At 35.6% G+C, this 21,206-nt stretch overlaps 1 protein-coding gene across 1 annotated transcript; it reads left to right on the top strand.

Annotated features, from left to right (window-relative positions):
* Positions 1-11,898: 11,898 nt before the first annotated feature.
* LOC120076847 (probable magnesium transporter NIPA4) lies at positions 11,899-18,940 on the top strand. The gene is made up of 9 exons (XM_039030790.1): positions 11,899-12,652; positions 12,777-12,833; positions 13,486-13,576; positions 13,664-13,824; positions 13,937-14,064; positions 14,142-14,279; positions 14,909-15,001; positions 18,148-18,253; positions 18,336-18,940. The coding sequence occupies exons 1-9, from the start codon at positions 12,472-12,474 to the stop codon at positions 18,428-18,430; spliced, it is 1,050 nt and encodes a 349-aa protein (XP_038886718.1). The 5' UTR covers positions 11,899-12,471; the 3' UTR covers positions 18,431-18,940.
* The last annotated feature ends 2,266 nt before the right edge of the window (positions 18,941-21,206 follow it).

The following is a 21,206-nucleotide window of genomic DNA, read 5'->3' as shown; positions in this document are numbered from 1 at the left end:
GAGCAAAAATAACTTGTATTTCTACAAGTTATCATATATCTATAGTGAGAGGAGTACAACTATTGGGCTTTAGTTGAGTGACCCAGTAATTAACGAATGGTGGTTAATTAGGTTAAAGAGTTTAGCCGGTTAATTGGATTGTTGGAGCCAATGATCTGTAGGTCCATGAGATCCCCTTACTAGCTCATATCAAACTAAACCTTAGAACAGTGTGACGAACGAATTTAAAGAGTTTAAATTCGATTTTTAGAGCAAAGCATTAAATATATACGATATATTTAACCTAATGTTTAATTGCGAATCAAACATAAAGAGAGAGAAAATAGGAGATATTTAAATAAGATTTAAATATCAAGATTATGAACGGGGATTCATATAAATTGGGATTAGTGTTGGATTTAATATTAAATTAAATTAATTAAATTGTTTAATTAATTATTTAATATTGATTTAATTTTAAAATTGGTTATTAGAATTAATTTTGAAATTAAATGAATTGGTCAAAATTGCATTAAAAGTCAAATTGATGACTAGGTAAAAAATGCAATAGAATTCAAATTGTTGACTTTTGATTTTTAAAAGTCAAAAAATCAATTTTTTTGACTTTGGACTTTGAGAGTCAAACTTTGACCAAGTTAGTGGAATGATCCAACATTTGTGAGTGAGAAATTCCAACTATTGAATTGCTAAGTGTTATCTTTATTTGAAGACACTTGCCCCATTTAATCCCACTTTGAGTTTGTGGTTTTTTTAATCTCAAATTCTCATCAAACTCAAAATTGCATGTCATGCATGAAATGGCCTGTAAGTAGAAGAGTTCTATGATATTTGGTTATTCTTGGCAAAGTGGAGACTTATGAGATTTTTGAGAAAATTCTTAGGCCTAAAGCTCTTCCAAACCTTAACCTAGTCCTCTCTAAATTAGTCACTCATCGGATCCCACCATTCCGTTCTAAGGCCAGAGAATAGTCGGAAAGACTCTCGTGGTGGTCTACGAACTGTTCGTGAGGAGATTGATGCTAATTTGGAGAAGATTCAAAGTCTACAAAGGTTATATTCTTTTTCCATTTTTTCTTGTTTTATTGCATGCTTATTCTTTATAATTAACCTAATTAGAGTACTTTAGATCCATTTTTCTTCCATTGTGCATGTGTTCGTTCCATCAGTTGCAACGCTAGGATGCAGCATCACGACGTTGTTCATCCCAGCCAAGAACAGAGCGTGTCCGTGAGTCAGTTTACGCATGAGGTGACAGGTTCGACTGGTCTGGCTTCTTTTGGTCTGGTTTATTCCGGTTTGGTCCGATTCAACATCTTTTGAACCTCTGAAGGTCAGGTCTGAGTCTTGGTCAAGTCAATTCGTGCAGTCCAGATCAGATTTAAAGCTGTTTTTTTTTTTTTACCTTTTTTGTAATAATTTATTATTATTGCTTGCTTAGGATGCCAAAGTTGAACCATATCAGTGTAATTTAAATATTTATGCATATGGTGTATCTTATATTTAAATTAAAACATGTATGTGCATATTGTATGCCATGTAATTTAAAATCTCACCATAAGAAGTATGTTACATGCATTACGTATATGTTATAAAGAGTTATAATATATAGTATGCATGTTCAGGGTTCTTTTGTTTAATATAAGTGTTATATTAATTGTTGAATGCCTTTGTTGAAAGTTATGGATGCAAAGCATGTCTATTTTTATAAGTTGTTATAAAATTAAATTAGACATTAAAATCCATAACGAAGATAAGCTACATGCTCACATAGTTTAAACACTTGTTTTAATAGTTAAAATAGATCGTTATCTTATAAAACACGGTTACAAACTTAACTGGTATATAATCCTTTCTAAGGCTAGAGGTTTTTAAGTTGACGGACTACAGAACACCTCTTACTTGAGGATTATGGCCGAATAATTCAGCTTTGTTAACTGATTTTATAAGCGTACATGAGTAGTGTGAGGTAATAAAACGGTTTATAACCTAGACATCGTAGGTTAAAATCCATTTATAAGTGTTATACTTGGATAAACCACATAGACTTAGAGTTGTTTAATTAGCCAAAATAAACCTGAGTATAAATATAGTCATATAATCGTTAGAACGCTTCAGTGGGAGTTTAATAATATATATGATATATTGTTAAAACATTTCAATGGGAATTTAATAACATATATGATATGTTGTTAGAATGCTTCAGTGGGAGATTAATAACATATACGATATGTTGCTTTTAGTTCTCGCATCCCTAAGAGTTCACATCGAGATTCATGCTTCACTTCGTGTCACCCTGGGAGTGACCTCCATTCGGAAAGTGTTTGCATGAATTAAGATCAAGGTGAATAGGGGAGGTTGTTAACAGTAAAATCAAATATACGATATTTTGATTTTAATTCTCACGTCTCTAAGGAATTCACACCATAAGATTCATGCGACACTTCGTGTCACCCTAGGAATGACCTCCATTCGGAAAGTGTTTGCATGAGTCAATATCAAGGTGAATAAGGGGAAGTTGTTCATTGTAAAAATATGTGATATATTGATTTCAACTCTCACATCCCTAGAAAGTTCACACCATGAGATTCATACAACGCTTCGTGTCACCCTAGGAGTGACCTCCATTCGGAAAATGTTTGTATGGGTCAAGATCAAGGTGAATGCGGGAAGTAGTTCATAGTATGTGGGTGAAGGAAATGTGTCAATGTATCATGTGGCCTCTTCCATTGGTTTGGACCATGAGATTCCTATGTTGCGCCTGCTAGTTAGCTTTAGGCAACCTTTGCTAGTCGTTTAACAACGACTATCCCCTCGGAGGGTTCTAACATAGGATTCGGAACAACTCAAGCTCCAAAAATAGATAGGATTTCTTAGGTCCATTCCCAACCTTGACTTTCCAATTTGGTAGCATCGTTGGGGCCGACCTCTGAAGTCTAAAAATGAAGGGTTACACTTACAGAATTACTAAGTGTTAATAATTTCTGACCGAAAACGGTAACTAAATGATTATAGGAATAAGAGTTATTCTAAATATAGTATTTAATCAAAGTCTTGATTCAATGAAGGAGTATTTAACTGCCCCTCGGTAGCACTTATTCTGACTCACTATAGTATCGTTGCAAACAAATAATGATTATGGGTACATTATTACTTTTTGCTAAAACTTAATTTGGATTTAGTTGCAATTTACTAATAAGATTTTGTTTAAAATTTCAGCATGTCGAATTCTTCTATAATACTTGCTTCCGCTTTAGCTAACGGGAATAACAATTCAACATGCAAATTACTAGCAAATGATGATTCAAAATAAGTTTTAACAGAGGAATGTCCTCTATCTCCCATCTCATCTAAAGTTTTAAATTATATAGATGAGATTGCAAAAATCGAACGACAGAGTTAATATGATTTACTTGTCATCGAAACATGCTTAGTGGAAAACGATAAAAAGACCTGGATAATAGATTCAGGTGCCGCAAATCATATCTGTACTTTCTCTCAAGAAACAAGTTCCTGGAGACAATTAACAAAAGGTGAAGCAACCTTTAAAGTAGGGACTAGGAAGGTTGTTTCAGCTAAAGTAGTGGGAGATATGAAGTTATTTATAAGAGATAAATACATTTTACTTGAAAATGTTTATTACATTCCTTCTATGAAAATGAATTTAGTATCTGTCTCATGTTTGCTGGAACAAAATTACAAAGTTTCTTTTGAAAATAATGAAGTGTTCATTACTTCAAAAGATACCAAAATTTGTTCTGCAAAACTAGAAAATAACTTGTACATGTTAGAACCGATTGAGGTAAAAGCCATTTTGAACATAAAGATGTTTAAAACAACTGAGACTCAAAATAAGAAAAGAAAAGTTTCTCCAAATGCCTATCTTTGGTACTTGAGACTTGGTCACATCAATCTCAACAGGATTGAAAGATTGGTGAAGAACGGTCATCTAAATTAGTTAGAAGACAGTTCATGACCTCCATGTGAATCTTGTCTTGAGGGTTAAATGACTAAACGATCTTTTTCTGGAAAATGTCTTAGAGCTAAAGAACCATTGGAGTTGGTACATTCAGACCTTTGTGATTCGATGAATGTTAAAGTCAGAGGAGGATATGAATATTTCATCAGCTTTGTTGGTGATTATTCAAGGTATGACCATATTTACCTAATGCATCATAAGTTTGAAACACTAGAAAAAATCAAGGAATATAAGGCTAAGGTTGAGAACCAATTAGGTAAAATACTTAAAACACTTCGATTAGATCGAGGCAGTAAGTATATGGACTTAAAATTCCAGGACTATTTGATAAAACATGGAATTTAGTCGCAACTCACAGCTCCTAGCACACCTCAACAAAATGGTGTGGTAGAAAGGAGAAATAGGATCTTGTTACACATGGTTCGTTCTATGATGAGTTATGCCCAATTGCCAAGTTCTTTTTGGGGACACAGTTAAGACTGTATATTTTGAGTATGGTTCCCTCAAAAAGTGTTTTGAAAACACCTTACGAGTTATGGAGAGGACGTAAAGGTAGTTTACGTCACTTCAGGATTTGAGGATGCCCAACACATGTGTTGGTGCAAAATCTTAAGAAGTTGGAACATCGTTCAAAGGTATGCCTATTTGTAGGTTACCCTAAAGAGACAAAAGGTGGTTTCTTTTATGATCCTCAGGAAGATAAGGTATTTATATCTATAAATCGACAAATGCAACTTTCCTAGAGGAAGATCACATTAAAAATCATCAACCTCGCAGTAGGCTAGCAATAGATTAAATGACCAAAGAAATAACAAATGCATCAACAAGAGTTGTTGATCAAGTAGGTCCATCAACAAGAGTTGCTGATGAAACTAGTACTTCACATCCTTCTCAAGAGTTGAGCATGCCTTGACGTAGTGGGAGGATTGTGCAACAACCTAACCGGTATATGGGTTTAACTGAAACTCAAGTCATCATACCAGATGATGGCTTAGAGGATCCATTAACTTTCAAACAAACAATGGAAGATGTGGATAAAGATCAGTGGATCAAAGCCATGGACCTTGAAATGGAGTCAATATACTTCAATTTAGTCTAAGATATTGTAGATCAACCATAAGGGTAAAACCCATCGGTTGAAAGTGGATCTACAAAAGAAAACGAGACCAAGTTGGTGAGTTACAGACCTACAAGGCTAAGCTTGTGGCAAAAGGGTTTACCTAAAGAGAGAGGTAGTTATGAAGAAACCTTTTCTTTGGTTACCATGATAAAGTCTATTAGAATACTCTTGTCCATAGCTACCTTTTATGGTTATGAAATATGATAAATGGATGTCAAGATAGCCTTTCTAAATGGTTATCTTGAAGAGAGTATCTATATGTCTCAACCAGAAGGGTTTATAGAAAAGGGTCAAGGGAAAAAAGTTTTCAAGCTTAATAGATCCATTTATGGGTTGAAACAAGCATCTTGATCCTAGAATATGAGATTTGACACTGTAATCAAATCTTATGGCTTTGAACAAAATGTTGACGAACCTTGTGTTTACAAGAAAATTGTTAACAAAACTGTTGCTTTTCTGGTTCTGTATGTTGATGATATTCTACTTATAGGGGATGAAGTAGAATTTATGGCTGACGTCAAAAGATGGCTTGCTATGCAATTCTAAATGAAAGATTTGGGAGAAACACAATATGTTCTTGGGATCCAAATAGTTCGGAACCGGAAGAATAGAAATTTAGCATTATCTCAAGCATCTTATATAGACAAGATGTTATCTAGATTTAAAATGCAAAATTCCAAGAAATGAATGTTGCCTGTCAGACATGGAATTCATCTGTCTAAAGAATAAAGTCTTAAGTCACCTCACGAGGTTGAGGTTATGAAACGAATTCCATATGCATCAGCAGTAGGGAGTTTCATGTATGCCATGTTGTGTACTCGTCTCGACAAATGCTATTAACGGACCGGTCTTATGGTGTTGCTCCCAAAAGACAGACGTACAAATAAATTTATATGCACCAAACTAACCCTTTATACTAACTAGTAGTACAAGTAGCAAGTCCGGGGTCGAACCACAGAGAGCCAAATATGGATTCCTTAAAAGTTGGAACTTGTAGGAAGTAATCAGGGGGGAGGGGGCATTTGTGAAAATTGTTAATAAATTGAGTAAGCGAAAATTGTGCAATGCAAATAATTGAGAAATTTTATTTATCGAACAAATACTTAGCTTGGGTAATTATGATTTAATCCATTCCTCATTAATTCTATCATAGACCACTCAAAAGATACATGAGATTATTTGAATTAAAAACTTAGTCTACTCAATTAGAATCCTAACTGGTAGTCCATAAAATCAAGTTAATTAAGAGAAAAGCAAGAATCCTTAACCAATCAATTAATCAACAGACATTAAGATTCAAGGCAAAACTAAGCCAATTAATTGGTTTTCATCGTCTAACTAATTATTTGAGCGAAATTTATCTAAGTTAGAAAGTAAATGTAACACTCCGCATTTTTTTTATTAATGTAATTTCAGTAATTCTTATTATTTTAGGGCATTTTTGGAATTTTGGACTTCATGTGTAATTGTCGGAAATTAATGGGTTTGACGTTGAAATCATTCAATTTGGAAATTAATGACAGAAATTAATTTCATTTTTGGGAAAGAAAGGAAGTTAATAAAATAAAGTGGAATAAGGAAAAGAATAAAATATATTTTATTTTATTTCCTTTTAAGTTTTTTAAGTTATTATTATTATTTTATAAAAACAAAATTTTCCCTTCTCCTTTTACCTCACGCCACCCCCCCCCCCCCACCCTGAAAACCCCCACCGTCGAACCTCCCAACAGTCGCGCCTTTCGCCGATCCAAAGCCTCCTCAACACGTCGCCGGTCAGACGAAGCCCAGCCGCACGTTAGCTTCACTCGACATCGTCTGTTAGATTCGTTGGAGTCACACCTTCCTTCACGCGCAAACAAGCCCAGTCGAGCGACGCCACCGCTTTAAGCTTCAACTTCAGTCGCTGCCTTCATGCCTAGCCGCCTCACCATTTCTTCCAGCAGCCACTCGATGCCGCCCAACCCTATTGGTTGAGGCCGAGCTGCTTGTCCAGCCCGTCGCCCGAGCGCAGCCGTCGGTCAATGCCTTCCTTCGCGGTCGTTCATCGGATTTCGGCTAGTGTTGGTAAGTTTTGTGTAAGAGCAGTTGAGTTTTGAAGGTTCTTGGTTGCCTAATAAATTTTGGATTTCTTTTTGGTTGATGCCGATTATATTTGGAATTTAGATCCAAGATTGGAGTACTTCAGAGTGCGCAACGTGCTGTCCAGCGGATTCAAGTTTGTTCGGCAAGTAGTTTGGTAAATGTTGTGATCCTTCTTGTTGGTTGTTGGGCACCTATTGATTATTGGACTAAATGATGGTTTGATTTTAAGTATTTTGAAGGTTCCAAGTCGTCGTCCATTGGGTTTTAAAATCTACTAAGAGGAGATTTTGGAGTCGAAATCTTGCGAGTGTTTGTTGATCAAGTTTCATTTGGGTAAGTTAATTGGTGATCGTTGGATTAAATTTGTATGTTTGGGTCTTGGTTCCAAAGATTGGAATTTAGTATTATGTCTGTATTAGGGGACTTAATTTAGGATTTATTTTGTTGGAGATCATTAGCTTGGATTAATATCTGAATTTGACTTCGAGGTAAGTAATCTTACTACTAGAACTGCCCACAAACCAGACACTAGATATATGGCAACATGATAGATGAATATTATGACAGAACGATAACATGATAGATGGATAATATAGTATGACCGATATATGTTCTTGAAAGATTTATTTGTGCACGTAGATACTTGTATACTAGTAAGAGGTGAAACTTGATTCACTGAGGTTGTATTTAATATGAGGATATTGAGGCATATATGCATGTTGTATAGCCATGATGTTGAGGTGTATATGTATGTTATAGAATCATATTGTGATAATTGTGATGTTGAGACTGTGATAGTGAAGGAAATCGGAAGCGATGATTTCCATGAGCAGCGGAACAAGACTATTCCAAATTACAATTATAAATCAACAAATCATTTACAGTCGACTTCGTACAAGCGGTTATACAATTTATAGAGAAATTACAGCATGAAACAATAAATGTACAGAAGAAGAAACTATACTAACAACAGTAGAAACGTCTCCACGCTCTGATATGCACTATGATCAAACAACAGCAACCACGAGCGCTCGATCTACACGACCGCAACATCGCACGAACACAGCATGAACACTTCGCACTCGTCCTCAATGATCTCCTCGTTCACGGACTCCTCTGCAACAGCGAACGACCTTCGTATTACCACGAACGACCTCCGAAAAACCTCGACGGTGTCGAGTTGAGTCTGACACCACCAACAAGACGACCTTGGTATTCTCGATGTGAGAATCCAGAGGGTGGGCTCTGTTCGGACTTGGTGTGAGGCAGACGAACGGAGGAAACAATGATCACGTACACGATTGAGCAAGTGGTAGAAGTCGGAGACCTATCGTATAGGTCGATGCCCAATCGTTTACGTAAAACTATGCGATCGTCTAGCAAAAGCTATGTGATCGTTTAGCTCTATCGTTTAACTCGGTCGATTCTACACAATCGTTTACCTTAGGCCAGCGATCGTCTAGCAAAGCTATGCGATCGTTTAATAAACACTGCACGATCGTTTAGCTAGCACCTGCATAATCGTTTAGCTCGCCCAGCCATCGTTTAGTAAATTTGTATTTACTTGTCGACTTCCGTGAGTTTTTTTTCGCCGGAGAGAAAACTCAAAATCTTTTCAAAACTTTTGTGAAAACCCCTTTGTTTAAAAAAATAGGAAACCACTTTCCTTTATACTCACGGTTACCATGATTAAATAACCACCCACTACTTTGGTTATTTTAAAAGAAAAAGTGTTAATTATCTAATAATTAATATAATTATAAATATAAATGATAACCAACTTATCATACTATATTTATAATCTATAGTTTTAATATTTCATCTCATGAAACATATAAACCATAGTTCTGGTCCCAGTGGTTCGATCACGAATTCCGTTTGTCATTCGTCAGTGTGTCCCTACTCTTACTTGAAACATAAACATGAGAAAGGATGAGTATAAACTACTCAATAAGTAACCCCACTACCGAGGTCAGGCTAAGCATTTATGTCCAATAAATGCAACATGAACCAAAACTCTATACTAGTGGGACCTGAAGATTTCCCTTACATGGCTCACTCTTTTTCCTTTCCCCTAAAGTGCACCTCTTTCGTACACTCAGTTCCTCTCGATGAATGTAGGAATGTGTACCTCTTTCGTACACATAGTTATGCATACACCTCTTTCGTATACACATAACCCACTGAATGTGTACCTCTTACGTACACATGGTTATGTGTACACATCTTTCGTATACACATAACCCACTGAGTGTGTACCTCTTACGTACACCCCAGATCCTCTCTATGAATTTAGGGATGTGTACCTCTTTCATATACATAATTATGTATACACCTCTTTCGCATACACATTACCCACTGAAGTCAAATAATTTGGAAAGGAAAAGAGGTCGCACCTAACTTCATATTACATATAACTTTCACACAATCATAAATCCTCTAAAATCGCCTTATTAAAGTCATATTAACTAACTCACCGTACGCGTTTAATCTAGTATTGAGGGATCAACTCTAGTACATTACTTTCATGCACTAAATCATCTAAACAATCAAACATTCGAAATTTCATAATACATCATATGGCCTACACATTTTCATAATAAATCACATAACTATATACATCAACAAATGCCTAACTCTCACCCAATTTTAAAACATTCCAATAGTAGTGTCACTTAACTCATAGTTTAGGGTCATGCTCAATCGTCCTTTTAATACGTTTCATAAAAAAATTCTAAAATCATGCTCATACCTATAGCATATTTCAGACATATTATCATATGGTTATATATCTTTTCTAATCAGTCCATTAAATCTCAAAATCAACAAAATTATCCTTATAAAGAGTCTTAGAGTCCTCGAAATAAACCTTATAAACAGCCTTAGAGTCCTCGAAATAACCCTTAAATTTATCGTCTGACACAAAGGCGGTTCCGATAGTAAGATTACTTACCTCGAACCGAAATCCCACACCTAAATCAAAAAACCAAACACCAATAGCAACTTGAAGCAATTCCCCTAATCACAGAAACACAACCTTCAAATTCAAAGCAAAAACATCGATTTTTAAATCTTTAGGTTTAATTCCAAAACACCCGATTTACATCAACCTTTGAGTTTTCCATATAAATTTCAAAAATCCATTTACTCACCCGAATAAGCCACACACCATCAGATAGTGGGTATTCCAAAATCCTCAAGAAATTGCAACAAAACTACTCAAATCTTACCTCAACCAATCAATTTGTCCAAATCCGATGACCAAGACAACAACGGCTGTGAAAACGGACTAGGCTTGCACAGAACCAGCGACGCGGCGCAACTCCAGCTGAGCAGACTAACTACGGCTGACCTGGGACCTCCGGCAGCGGCTCGTCGAACAGAAGCGGCTGGTCTTTGAACCCGTGCTCGACGCGAAGAACGGCAGTGTGAAGGCGAAGGGGCGCGAGGGACGACGGACGCTCGCGACTGGAATGACGCCCAAAGACTGGCTCCAGAGCAGGCGACGAAGCGAATGAGCAGTCGGCGGCTCTGGTCAACGGTGGTAGACGTGCGATGCGGCTGGGAGAGATGACCGACGCGAGGGCGAGTGAGCAATTGGCTGGACGATCGCGAGGTGTAGGCGGTGACGGAAAAAGGATTTCAGCGATTTGNAATTTATTTTTTTTAAAACCTAATAACTATAACTATATATACATATTTACACACACACACACACACATATATTAAAAATTCTTTCCTTTCCCTCTTTAAACTCAATATCAAAATTAAACTAATCCTCCCAAATAACAACTCACTTTTGGTAGTATTTAAAATTAAAATTCACTTAAAAGTTAAATTAATCGCGACATAAGTCCAAATTTTTTCTTTGAACAAACTAAATTTCGAAATTGACAAAATTGTCTTCAAATTTTACGAAAATACAGAATTTAAATTGGGAAAAACTCGGGATGTTACATTATAAAATATCATTTTTCATCCCAACACTTTAACTGGTATTTGTACTTTCAAATATTTAAGTTTAATCTCTTCTCCAATAAATCTAAAAATAATCCAAATCGTTAGTTTATTGTTCATTTTTTTATTGAAAAAATATCGATGTTAACCTTCTTTTTATAAATTTTAAAAATATAGTTATGCAATGTCTATTCTTGTATAAAAATTGTTATCATTATTTAATCACTTTCGATTGTAAAAAAACAACATTGGACTCAATTAAATATTTATGGAAAGTGAAGGGCTAAAGTTAGACAATTAAGGCCATGTTTACCAATCCATAATAAAAATTGGTAGAATCGTAATGGAATTCAATCAATAGATCAATTATAATGAGTCACAATCGCAAATATAATTGGTTTGCTTTTAATCATATTTAGTTAGAATTATAGATTTTTCATATTTACTGTTACTGTTATCGTTTAAGATCAAACAATAACGGTAATAGTAATGACAACCGTGAATGTGACAAATTCATAATTCTCATGTTGTAACAGTAACAATAAGAGTAATTTCTAAATGCAATTGCATTGAACATCCCCACTTATCAATCAATTTGCACTTTTTTACTGTAGATTTAGAAATTGATCGTAGATGTCAAAACACAAGTAAATAAAACTAATTGTACTAAAATGTGACTCACTTTTCAAATTAACATTTATTTATTACATTTTCCCTATAATAAACATGGCTTAAAGGTGGAGGGAGCGGGCTATAATGAAATGCGAAGTAGAAGGGCTAAAATGGTATTTTAACACGAATAAATTAAAAATGAATAAAATATTAAATTATTGGTAACGAAATTTGGCTCCAAAGCGGTTTGTATTGTAAATGAGAAAGATAAACATAACAGTTGGTCACTTCCATAGTTCCATGAGAGCAAGAGAGAGAAATTTCATCCTTTTGTAACCAACGCACAGTTTGTATGTCACCTTCTCCTCGCTTTCTGATCTACCACGCACCATCGGAAAATCTTCAATACATTCATTCTCTCAACGTTTGATCTCTTTCGATCAATCAATCTCCTTGATCTCCATCACTGAACAATCCAAACTTCTCTTCTTTCATCCTTCCGCTCGATCCTACCCTTCCCTCTGTTTTTCCCAGATTTTCCCCCCTCCTTTTTGGTGCACCACCGGGTATTTTCTCTCCGATGATACCGTTTAAATCCAACCACCCTTCATTCTGATTAGCATGGCGGATTTGATGGGGCTACATTGAGTTTGCATGGATCGTATGGAATGGAAGCTTTTCGATTTATGAGTTCTTATTTTCAACTTCTCCTCCAATTTCAGCCATGGCGGTTAGTGGGCCGGCTTCGAGTTCAGAGAGAGCCTGGAGTGACTCTCACAAGGGCATGTCCAGTGATAACATCAAGGGTTTGGTCTTAGCATTGTCTTCCAGTTTCTTCATTGGTGCCAGCTTCATTGTCAAGAAGAAAGGCCTTAAGGTTGCTGGGGCTTCTGGTGTCAGGGCAGGTAAATGCACTTTTTATTATCTCTTCTCTTTTCAAACCAATTCGACTTTGATGAATGTGTGATTTTTGGATCCATGTTAATTGGTTGGCTTTCCTTTACTTAATCTCAACCTTTTCCCTGGCAGGCGCTGGCGGTTATTCTTACTTGTATGAACCATTATGGTGGGTCGGCATGATAACTAGTAAGTTTCTCCAATCTACGTGGTTGCTGCTGTGTTTTAATTACAGGCTTGGTTGATATGAAACTATTTCGAGAATTATAAGCCCCCAAGAAGAAGTAACTATTGAAGTTATTCTATCTTTGTAGCATTATAAACTAGTAGATGATGAATCATACTGAAGTATTTCTGCCGTTCTGGTCCTTGGTGGCTAGCACATTGATAAACTGATGCATTTAGGTCCTTGCTTTTGATACCAGTGTCCTGGGAATATATTATGCACGTGTTTGTGTGCGTCTTTTGGACTAGAATAAAATCTGTAAGTTCGTTCCATTTTGTGGCTGGTAATCATTGGCTTCTGATGCTTTTTTGTTCATTCTTCTGTTCCAATTTAGCCAATGTCCCCTTCTCCCAGATTCCTTGCTTCTTCAGTTACTTCTATATTTGTCCCTCAATTTCTTCTTAGGTGGATTCTTATATACAAGGTAGGAGCAAGTAAGAGAATACTAAAGAGAATTATTTGTTGCATTATGATCTCCTTTTCCTTTTGCTTTTCTTTTTGAAGTATTAAGCTGAGATGCTCTTACTTTTCTAAAACCTTGAGTATTGAATATTTCATCAGAAAGATTTGTATTCTAATGGAAGTATTTTTCACTTGGCACTTGGCACTTGGCAGTGGTTATAGGGGAAATTGCTAATTTTGCTGCTTATGCATTTGCACCAGCTATTCTTGTAACTCCCCTTGGTGCTCTCAGTATTATAATCAGGCAAGAGGACAAACTGTGGTTGTTGTTGTTGTTAACGCATTTTGGCATTCACCGTGTTTTGACCATTTTGTGGCATGTTATGTGCAGTGCTGCACTTGCTCATATTATATTAAGGGAGCGATTAAACATTTTTGGTATTCTTGGTTGTGTGTTATGTGTTGTGGGTTCGACAACAATTGTTCTGCATGCACCTCAAGAGCGTGAGATAGAATCTGTCAAGGAAGTGTGGGATCTTGCGACAGAACCAGGTATACACTAAAGGACATTCTATTTCTATTACCACGTTTACTTTTTAACTTTTGCGTGAATATCAAATACCTTGACTTGCTTCTTAATGTAACATGTGCATGTTTTCTGTAGCTTTCCTTTTGTATGCTGCTTTGATGATAGCCACAACTCTCGTACTCATAATCCACTTTGTGCCTCACTATGGGCAGACATATGTAATGGTCTACATAGGGGTTTGTTCTATTGTGGGGTCACTTTCGGTATGTAGTTTTTCAGGCATTTTTTTCTTTTAGTTTTTACACCGATCTATGTAAAGTTTCTAAAGCCGTTTTGACAGGTGATGAGTGTTAAAGCACTTGGCATTGCCCTGAAGTTGACGTTTTCTGGAATGAATCAGTTAATATATCCTCAAACTTGGGCCTTCACAATGGTTGTCATTACTTGTGTGATCATTCAAATTAATTATCTAAACAAGGTATCCATCTTTATATTTAAGCATTAAATTAATTATTTAACTACTTTTGACTTTTGAGGGATCTTCAGAGTGGACGAGTTTAATCGTTTGGTAGTTGGCACAATATAGTTGATTAGCTGTATACATACGTTGGTGATTGGTAGTTCCAGCATGCTGTATGGGTTGAAGTTGGGCACATTCTTGGCAAAGTCCTCTTGCGCTATTTCACAATTAATTCCTGAATCTTCTGTTATGGTCAATTGTCAGGTCGTGGGATATAGTCACAACTATTAAGTGATATTATGTTCACTTTTCAGAATAAAAAAATGACATCATGTTCTAAAATCCCAAAGTCCTACACTGAAGCAATTGAAACTTTCATCAGGTTACTGGTCACATAACCTTGATAAATGATTTACAAATTAATCAATTTACGCAATGTGCCATGCAGATTTCTAAATATACCACTTTAATTATCAAAATGATTACGACGTTATCATAATTTCTCTAGTTGGACATGTGAACTGAGAACACAAATTATCAGGCTATGACCTGGAAGAGATGAAAAATTTTCCTTAATTCTGATGAACAGCCTGATTATGTTTTTAAAAAAGAATTTGAAATTTTCTGATGGTATTTTATTATTGTAGGCTCTTGATACTTTCAACACTGCTGTAGTATCCCCTACATACTATGTGACGTTTACATCCTTGACCATCTTGGCTAGCATAATTATGTTTAAGGTAAAGACATTTAGCTATTATTTGGCTTTGGCTTCATGAAACATTATTGATTTCTTTTGTCCGATAAATTTAAGAGGCAATGAACGCGTTATGTTCAAGATTTTCACTTGTGAATTTGACCAATATTCCTCTTCTTTTATGCCTGCATTTCTGTTTGTGTGTTGTAAATTTTTAGGGAAATCGAAGTTGCTTTCGATGAGCAGTTTTTTGTTCAAATTTTCAAATATAAAGTCAACTGTTGTATGCTGCTGTTGCCTGATTTCATGTAACTATGGAGGCTATTAGAAAGTCAATTGTCTTGTTTGCTTATTATGTAATTATGTTCTTTAGTCTCAAAATAATAATAACAATAAATAAATAAATTTATGTTCATAATCAATAATGTTTTGTAGTTTGGCAGTTGTTTTTTAGAAACTGTCCTGTTGTCTTGGACTTTCCTTTATTTGTTGTGGCCTTTTTACCCTATATTTTTCTCAAATGAAAATTAGACTTTTCTTCTCATAAAAAAAAAAAAAGGTTAAAAGAGTGCGCAAGTAAGGTAATTGCTTGCAGTTGATCTTTGAGAACATTGGAGAGTAGCCATCGGTATCAAGATTCGATGAATTAAGTTCAAGGTCATTAATTCATGTGGATATGTGCGATCTGAGATAAATCCAAAAGTATGTAATCCTGTAAAAAAATATTTTCTCCTGGTTGCAAATGCCTAATGCTTGTGGAGAAAACCTTTTGCATAACTTCAAAAGATTCTGGATTTCAAGTAAAAACAGTTTTCGTTTTTTCCTTCAAGTTTGTGATAACTATCTTGAATAGATAAGCTTCTACTGCCACAGTTACAGAGAAACTCCTGGCCCCTAAATTTCCAGAATAGCTTACAATCCAAGTAAATTCCCACTAAACCTTTCCTGCTTTTTCGTTCACCCTCATCTTAACTAACCAGTTCCTTGCCCACCACTATGCTTCCTCTTCTATCAAGGCAGCCAGTTCCCGGAGTACTTTATTTCTCTCACTTTACTGCCTTTTTACTCTTTTAACGTAGGTATTATTTTGTACCAGGGGTCTATCATCATTCCCCTTCCAGAGTTCCAAACTGTGAAAAAGCTTTTCATATGCCTAGCATGTTTATCATTTCTATCAATAATTTGAGCTCTGGGGTCAATTGAGATAGGAGGGAGGGCCTCTCTTCTCTCCGTGAATCTTAATAGAATAGCTAAAAGCCAGTCTCGACCGAAGCACAAGATCAATGCACCCGGTAGAGGGTAAAGAGAAATGATAAAGATTTGAAGCAAGCTTCTTAGGAAGGCATTGTGGCAGTAAGCCAGTAACTTCTGTCTATTATATTTTGTTTGAGGAATACCTGATTCTTACCTTAAAAGACAATGTCTTTCTTCTCGTTTCAGTCGAATGTTTCATTTGATGTGCTTCCACATTAAATTTCATCAGCACATCTCCTTTTCGTAATGTGCTCAACAGCATCCAAAGGAAAATCGCTGTTTTGATGAACAAGGGCGGATGGATCCTTACCTTATATTGCCTTAAAAGGGAGTAGTTGAGTTTTATTGATAAATGAATAGAGATCAGAGACTAATCCTCAAAGGATACAAACTCTACCGGAGAAATAATAAACTAATGAAAAATTACAAATATAAAAGCATCCCAACAGAAATCCTGAGAACACCAGCGAGGCTTGGGAAGAGAACATTAAGGAGAGGCCTTTAATCAGCTGGCACGAAACAATCTAGTCAAAGAAGTTTGTGCGCAAAGGTGATTAATTTTCTTTCCAGGCAAGACATCACAAAACTCCCGATAGTGCTAAAATCCACTCAACAAAACCTCCAGAAAAACCTGTTGCCAAACACTTAATTTAAAGTGAGAGAAAATCCACACTCCTCCAAACTACAGAAATGCTGAGCCAGCAAAAGGAGTAGTGAGTTGGAGAATGAAAAGATGTTGTATGAAAATGCGACTGTAGCATAGCAACAACCATACGTAATATCCAAGTTCTGTCAAACACGTAGCAGTGCAAATAGATTCCAATAAAATGACCACATCCGACTGTGCACCACAATTGTGGATGGGAAAAAGGTACTTGTCTTGAGCTTTATCCATTGTAGTTGTAAAAACTCAAGGCAGGAAGTGCTAATCCAATATTTGAAAGAACTAATCCGTAGCCGCTCCTCATTTTACCAGTGTTACCTAGACACTCCAACTGTTCTCTAGGAAAAGGCATCCCATGAAGTTGGCATATAATGGTGCTGCTAAAGAACAGTGAATATGACATTCGGATGCCATATGCGATCATTCCAATTCTGAGTTTAAAACAAGAATGTCTTGAAAGCACCAACCTTAGGTATGCTTGAATACTCCTTTAGTCATTGATTAGAAAATGAGTACCAGGTGTTCATGAGGCTGAACATTGAACAACATCAGTTAACATAGATATCTATCGTGCTTGCTGATCTGACAGCCTGTCTTATGCACTCCCTACTCTTTAACATGAATTTGGTGGAGACCTAATTTTAGGGGTCTAGCATGATGATATGGTTGCTCCATGTAGCTCATCTTTAAACAGGACTGGAAACTTGACTAGCAGACTATGACCATTTCCTTATCAAGAGCATATCATTTTTCCTTAAATAATACAGGCCTGAAAAAGGCGCTTACATTTGGTTGGATTATACCATATCAGTAAGGAGAGACTATGGAAGTTTCACATATCTTCCAGTAGTCTGCTACTGCCTACTTACTGCCTACTTCATAATTTTCTTGAACAAATCAATTGAATGTCGTGGTTTAGTCTTCTATTGTTAACTGTAGTTGTAACTATTCGGATCAATTGATAGAATTCACTACTAACGCTCATGAATTTCTGATCCTTGTGCGCACTTCTTCATCCAATGTGCCAAACTAACCTTCCTCTTTCATTCTCATTACTTCATTACCCTTTCCTTGTTGCCTTTTCCTATTTTAATTATGCATGTTAAGGCGCTAGGCGTCAATTATTTTTTCTGTTATAATACTTCTAAAGATAATGAACTTTATTTATTTTCCTTTTAGTTTTATGTTATGTTTATTATTAACTTTTGGGACTCGTCCAGATGAATTTTCATTATTGATGCAGATTAACTTGTTCCTTAACTTTCTATCAGGATTGGGATCGACAGAATGCAATCCAAATTTTCACACAGATGTGTGGTTTTGTGACAATTCTCGCTGGTACTTTTCTTCTTCACAGAACGAAGGATATGGTTGAGGGTGGGTCGTCACTTCCTCCTTCCATTGTTTTAATCCATATAAGTTCCAAAATATCTCATAAGTGAAGTCTTTTTCATTGTAGCATCAACGACACCTTTTTCTATGCGACTTTCTAAACACATAGAAGATGGTTGTGAACTTGAAGCCATCCCACTTCAGCGTCAAGCATCATTGTGATGAGATTAGACATTAGTCATTAGATCCGCGAATTCACTCTTATCATCATGTCACATTTCGTGCATAATATCTTAGGGGAAGCTATGGCCGCCACTGGTCTTGTGATCATGAACATTATCAGGTAAATTTGAAGGGGATACAGGCATATGGCTGTGGAAGGAAGGTAATCTTTTTTTTTTTTTTTCTCTGTTAGGAACCTCGGTATTCTATATACTATGTTATATCATTCATTCATTTTCACCAAGAAATAGACTCTTTCAAGGGATGTTTGGCTCATAGAGTGGTTTGGTAGAGTAAGCTGGAAGAACCATTTATATACTTGGTTAAACTTCACTCATGTAATCCCTTTTTCTTCACTTCTTTCTTCATGTATTAGAAATTCATTCTACCATTGCCCACATATCATGTACTTATTTACCACTTGAATCCAAAAATATCTTATATCATTGTTGCATTTATTTGAGAATGACCCACTCATTATTTGAGAATGACCCCACTTATTAAAGGATGCCATCCATAATCGTTTTGTTTATTAAAAAACAAAGTTTTTTTTTTAATCAATAATTAGAAATAGAACTGGAAAGAAGTTGAAAATATAATAAAATCTTGGCCAAATTTTGGGAATCTTACCATCTAAAAGCATCTGGCAGTGACATTGACATCACAACAAGAAAACGATGAGTTTAAAATTTTCAAAATTAACCTATTAGGTATGTTTTTTTCACCATTTTCTGCAATTAAACAGAAGTAAAGAAACAGCAAAAAAGAGAGACATTAGTGGGTAAAAAGTGAAAAGTTGGCAACAAGAACTAAACATAAGAAAGAAACAAATGAAATAGCATCAATCCTATAAATTTATCCAAATTGATCTCCATGGTGAAATTATAATTATTACCAACAATTCAAGTGTTCTCATTATCTGTTTCCCCAAGTTTTCATCAAATACATCCAAAGAACACCTTTAAAGTGCAAAATCAGTTGATTTTGTAGCATGAGATTTCAAGCTTTTAGAAAGTACTTTATAATTTTTTTAATATTAATATTAAAATATTCTTTTGGTCCTAAACTTCTAATCTTAGTTTTAAATTCATCATTTTATTCTCAAAATTTTCATTTTCGTCTATAGTTTTTCTATTCTTCTACCAGAATAATGTATTAGAATAGACTAAGATTCATTATTTTCTACTTACTTACCAAACTGCCACGTTCTTAAAATAAAATGTTAGATAATAAAGTTGAAGGAATTTGTAAGGAACTAATCCATTCTTAAACCAAATGTCAATTAGAGTATAGTTCAATAGAAAATGTTGCAATTACCATTTTAGAGGTCAATGTTTCATTAAACTCAAGGAATAGAGTTAAAATTAACCCCACTAAAAATGTAATTTAATCTCAAATTTAAATTAAAATAGGAAGATATATGATGCGTTGCAACTAATCCACATGCAACCCTTTCTATACATGGTAGAAAAAGAAATCATTTTTATACATGGTAGAAAATATATAGAAAATCATTTTTTTAAAAAAATTGTCACATGACAGCATTTTTCATTTTTTTTTTTTTTCACTTTTTATTGCAGAAAGTGATGCCCACCAGCCCTTCAATGCCTTTCCTTAAATTGGAGGAATGACAACGGACAAACCGGTTTGCTTCATATGGCTGTAATTACTTCCATTTGTGATGTGAACTGATCAAACTCAAATCATTTTTTGAGTTGTAGTGCCATCCTTTTCTCAAGCTCCCCTTTGTCAACTCCATGATTCAATGCAATAAAATCAAAACCCACCTCTCAATTTCTTTGGCTTTATAAATAATCTCAAACCTCAACTTTATCAAACCATTTCAACCAATTCCCACCTCTTCTTTCCCCAGCTTTCACCCATAAATCCACTACCATGAAATTTCAAGAAGAGTTTAGCTTCCAACCCATCAATGGCGGCTCCACCCCCATAACTGAATCACTTCCTCTCTGTAGCCTGGCGCCAAAATCAATAGATCACCATGAGAAAGAAGACCATGGTGATGGAAATGTCGATTGTTCTTCGCAACGAAGAAGTAATGGAGCTCATAGAAGGAGCAATTCTTGCTCAGGGGATAGCAGGACTAAGGAGATAGCGATTGATAGCAATGACAAAGAAGATGAGAGGATGGATATGCTGTGGGAAGATTTCAATGAAGAATTGCTGAAGAATTTGAGTTCCAGATTTGGGTCTCATAGGTTGCCAGAACTTGAAGACTTGGAGTCGGAGGAAGCAGAAGAAGAAGATGGCACCGGGGCGTTACTGTCAGCGAGAATGGCGAGTGTGGTAGTTATAATGAAGGTGCTGAAGAAGCTTCTGTTTCTGCATAACTTTCGCAGGAAGCTCAAAGCTCGGACATGGATTTAAGGATTCAAGAAGTTTGATTTTTGCAGAGTAACGTGTTTTGCAATTTTGGGATGAAATAAAATAAATTTGTTTGGTTAAGATTAGACTGGAGGAATGCTTTTTTTCCAATTTCCATATATACATTGTGAATAAGTTGTAAAAGGAAGTTATCTTGAAATTTTGCTCCATGATATGTGTATCTTTCATCCAAGGCTTCGAGATTATCATGATTATGTAAATATAATTTAGCAAGTTACGGCCTTTTGCTTGAACAGGTGAACAAGATTGGTTCTATAGACTGTACAACTGTGTCTTTAAGTTCTTTTAAGTTAAAAATATCAAAGATTTGTAGTCAACGGCTACACCACCTGGAGATGAGAGGTGTGAAGATGTGTATAGTGTAGTTAGC

Source organism: Benincasa hispida, chromosome 4 (genome assembly GCF_009727055.1).
Source record: "Benincasa hispida cultivar B227 chromosome 4, ASM972705v1, whole genome shotgun sequence".
NCBI classification, from domain to species: Eukaryota; Viridiplantae; Streptophyta; class Magnoliopsida; order Cucurbitales; family Cucurbitaceae; genus Benincasa; species Benincasa hispida.
This window is presented reverse-complemented; position numbering and strand designations above follow the sequence as displayed.

Coding starts and splice junctions, on each gene's coding strand:
- LOC120076847 (XM_039030790.1), top strand. CDS start 12,472: ATGGCGGTTAGTGGGCCGGCTTCGAGTTCAGAGAGAGCCTGGAGTGAC. Junction 13,825..13,936: donor GGATCTTGCGACAGAACCAG/GTATACACTAAA, acceptor TGTTTTCTGTAG/CTTTCCTTTTGTATGCTGCT. Junction 14,065..14,141: donor CTATTGTGGGGTCACTTTCG/GTATGTAGTTTT, acceptor CCGTTTTGACAG/GTGATGAGTGTTAAAGCACT.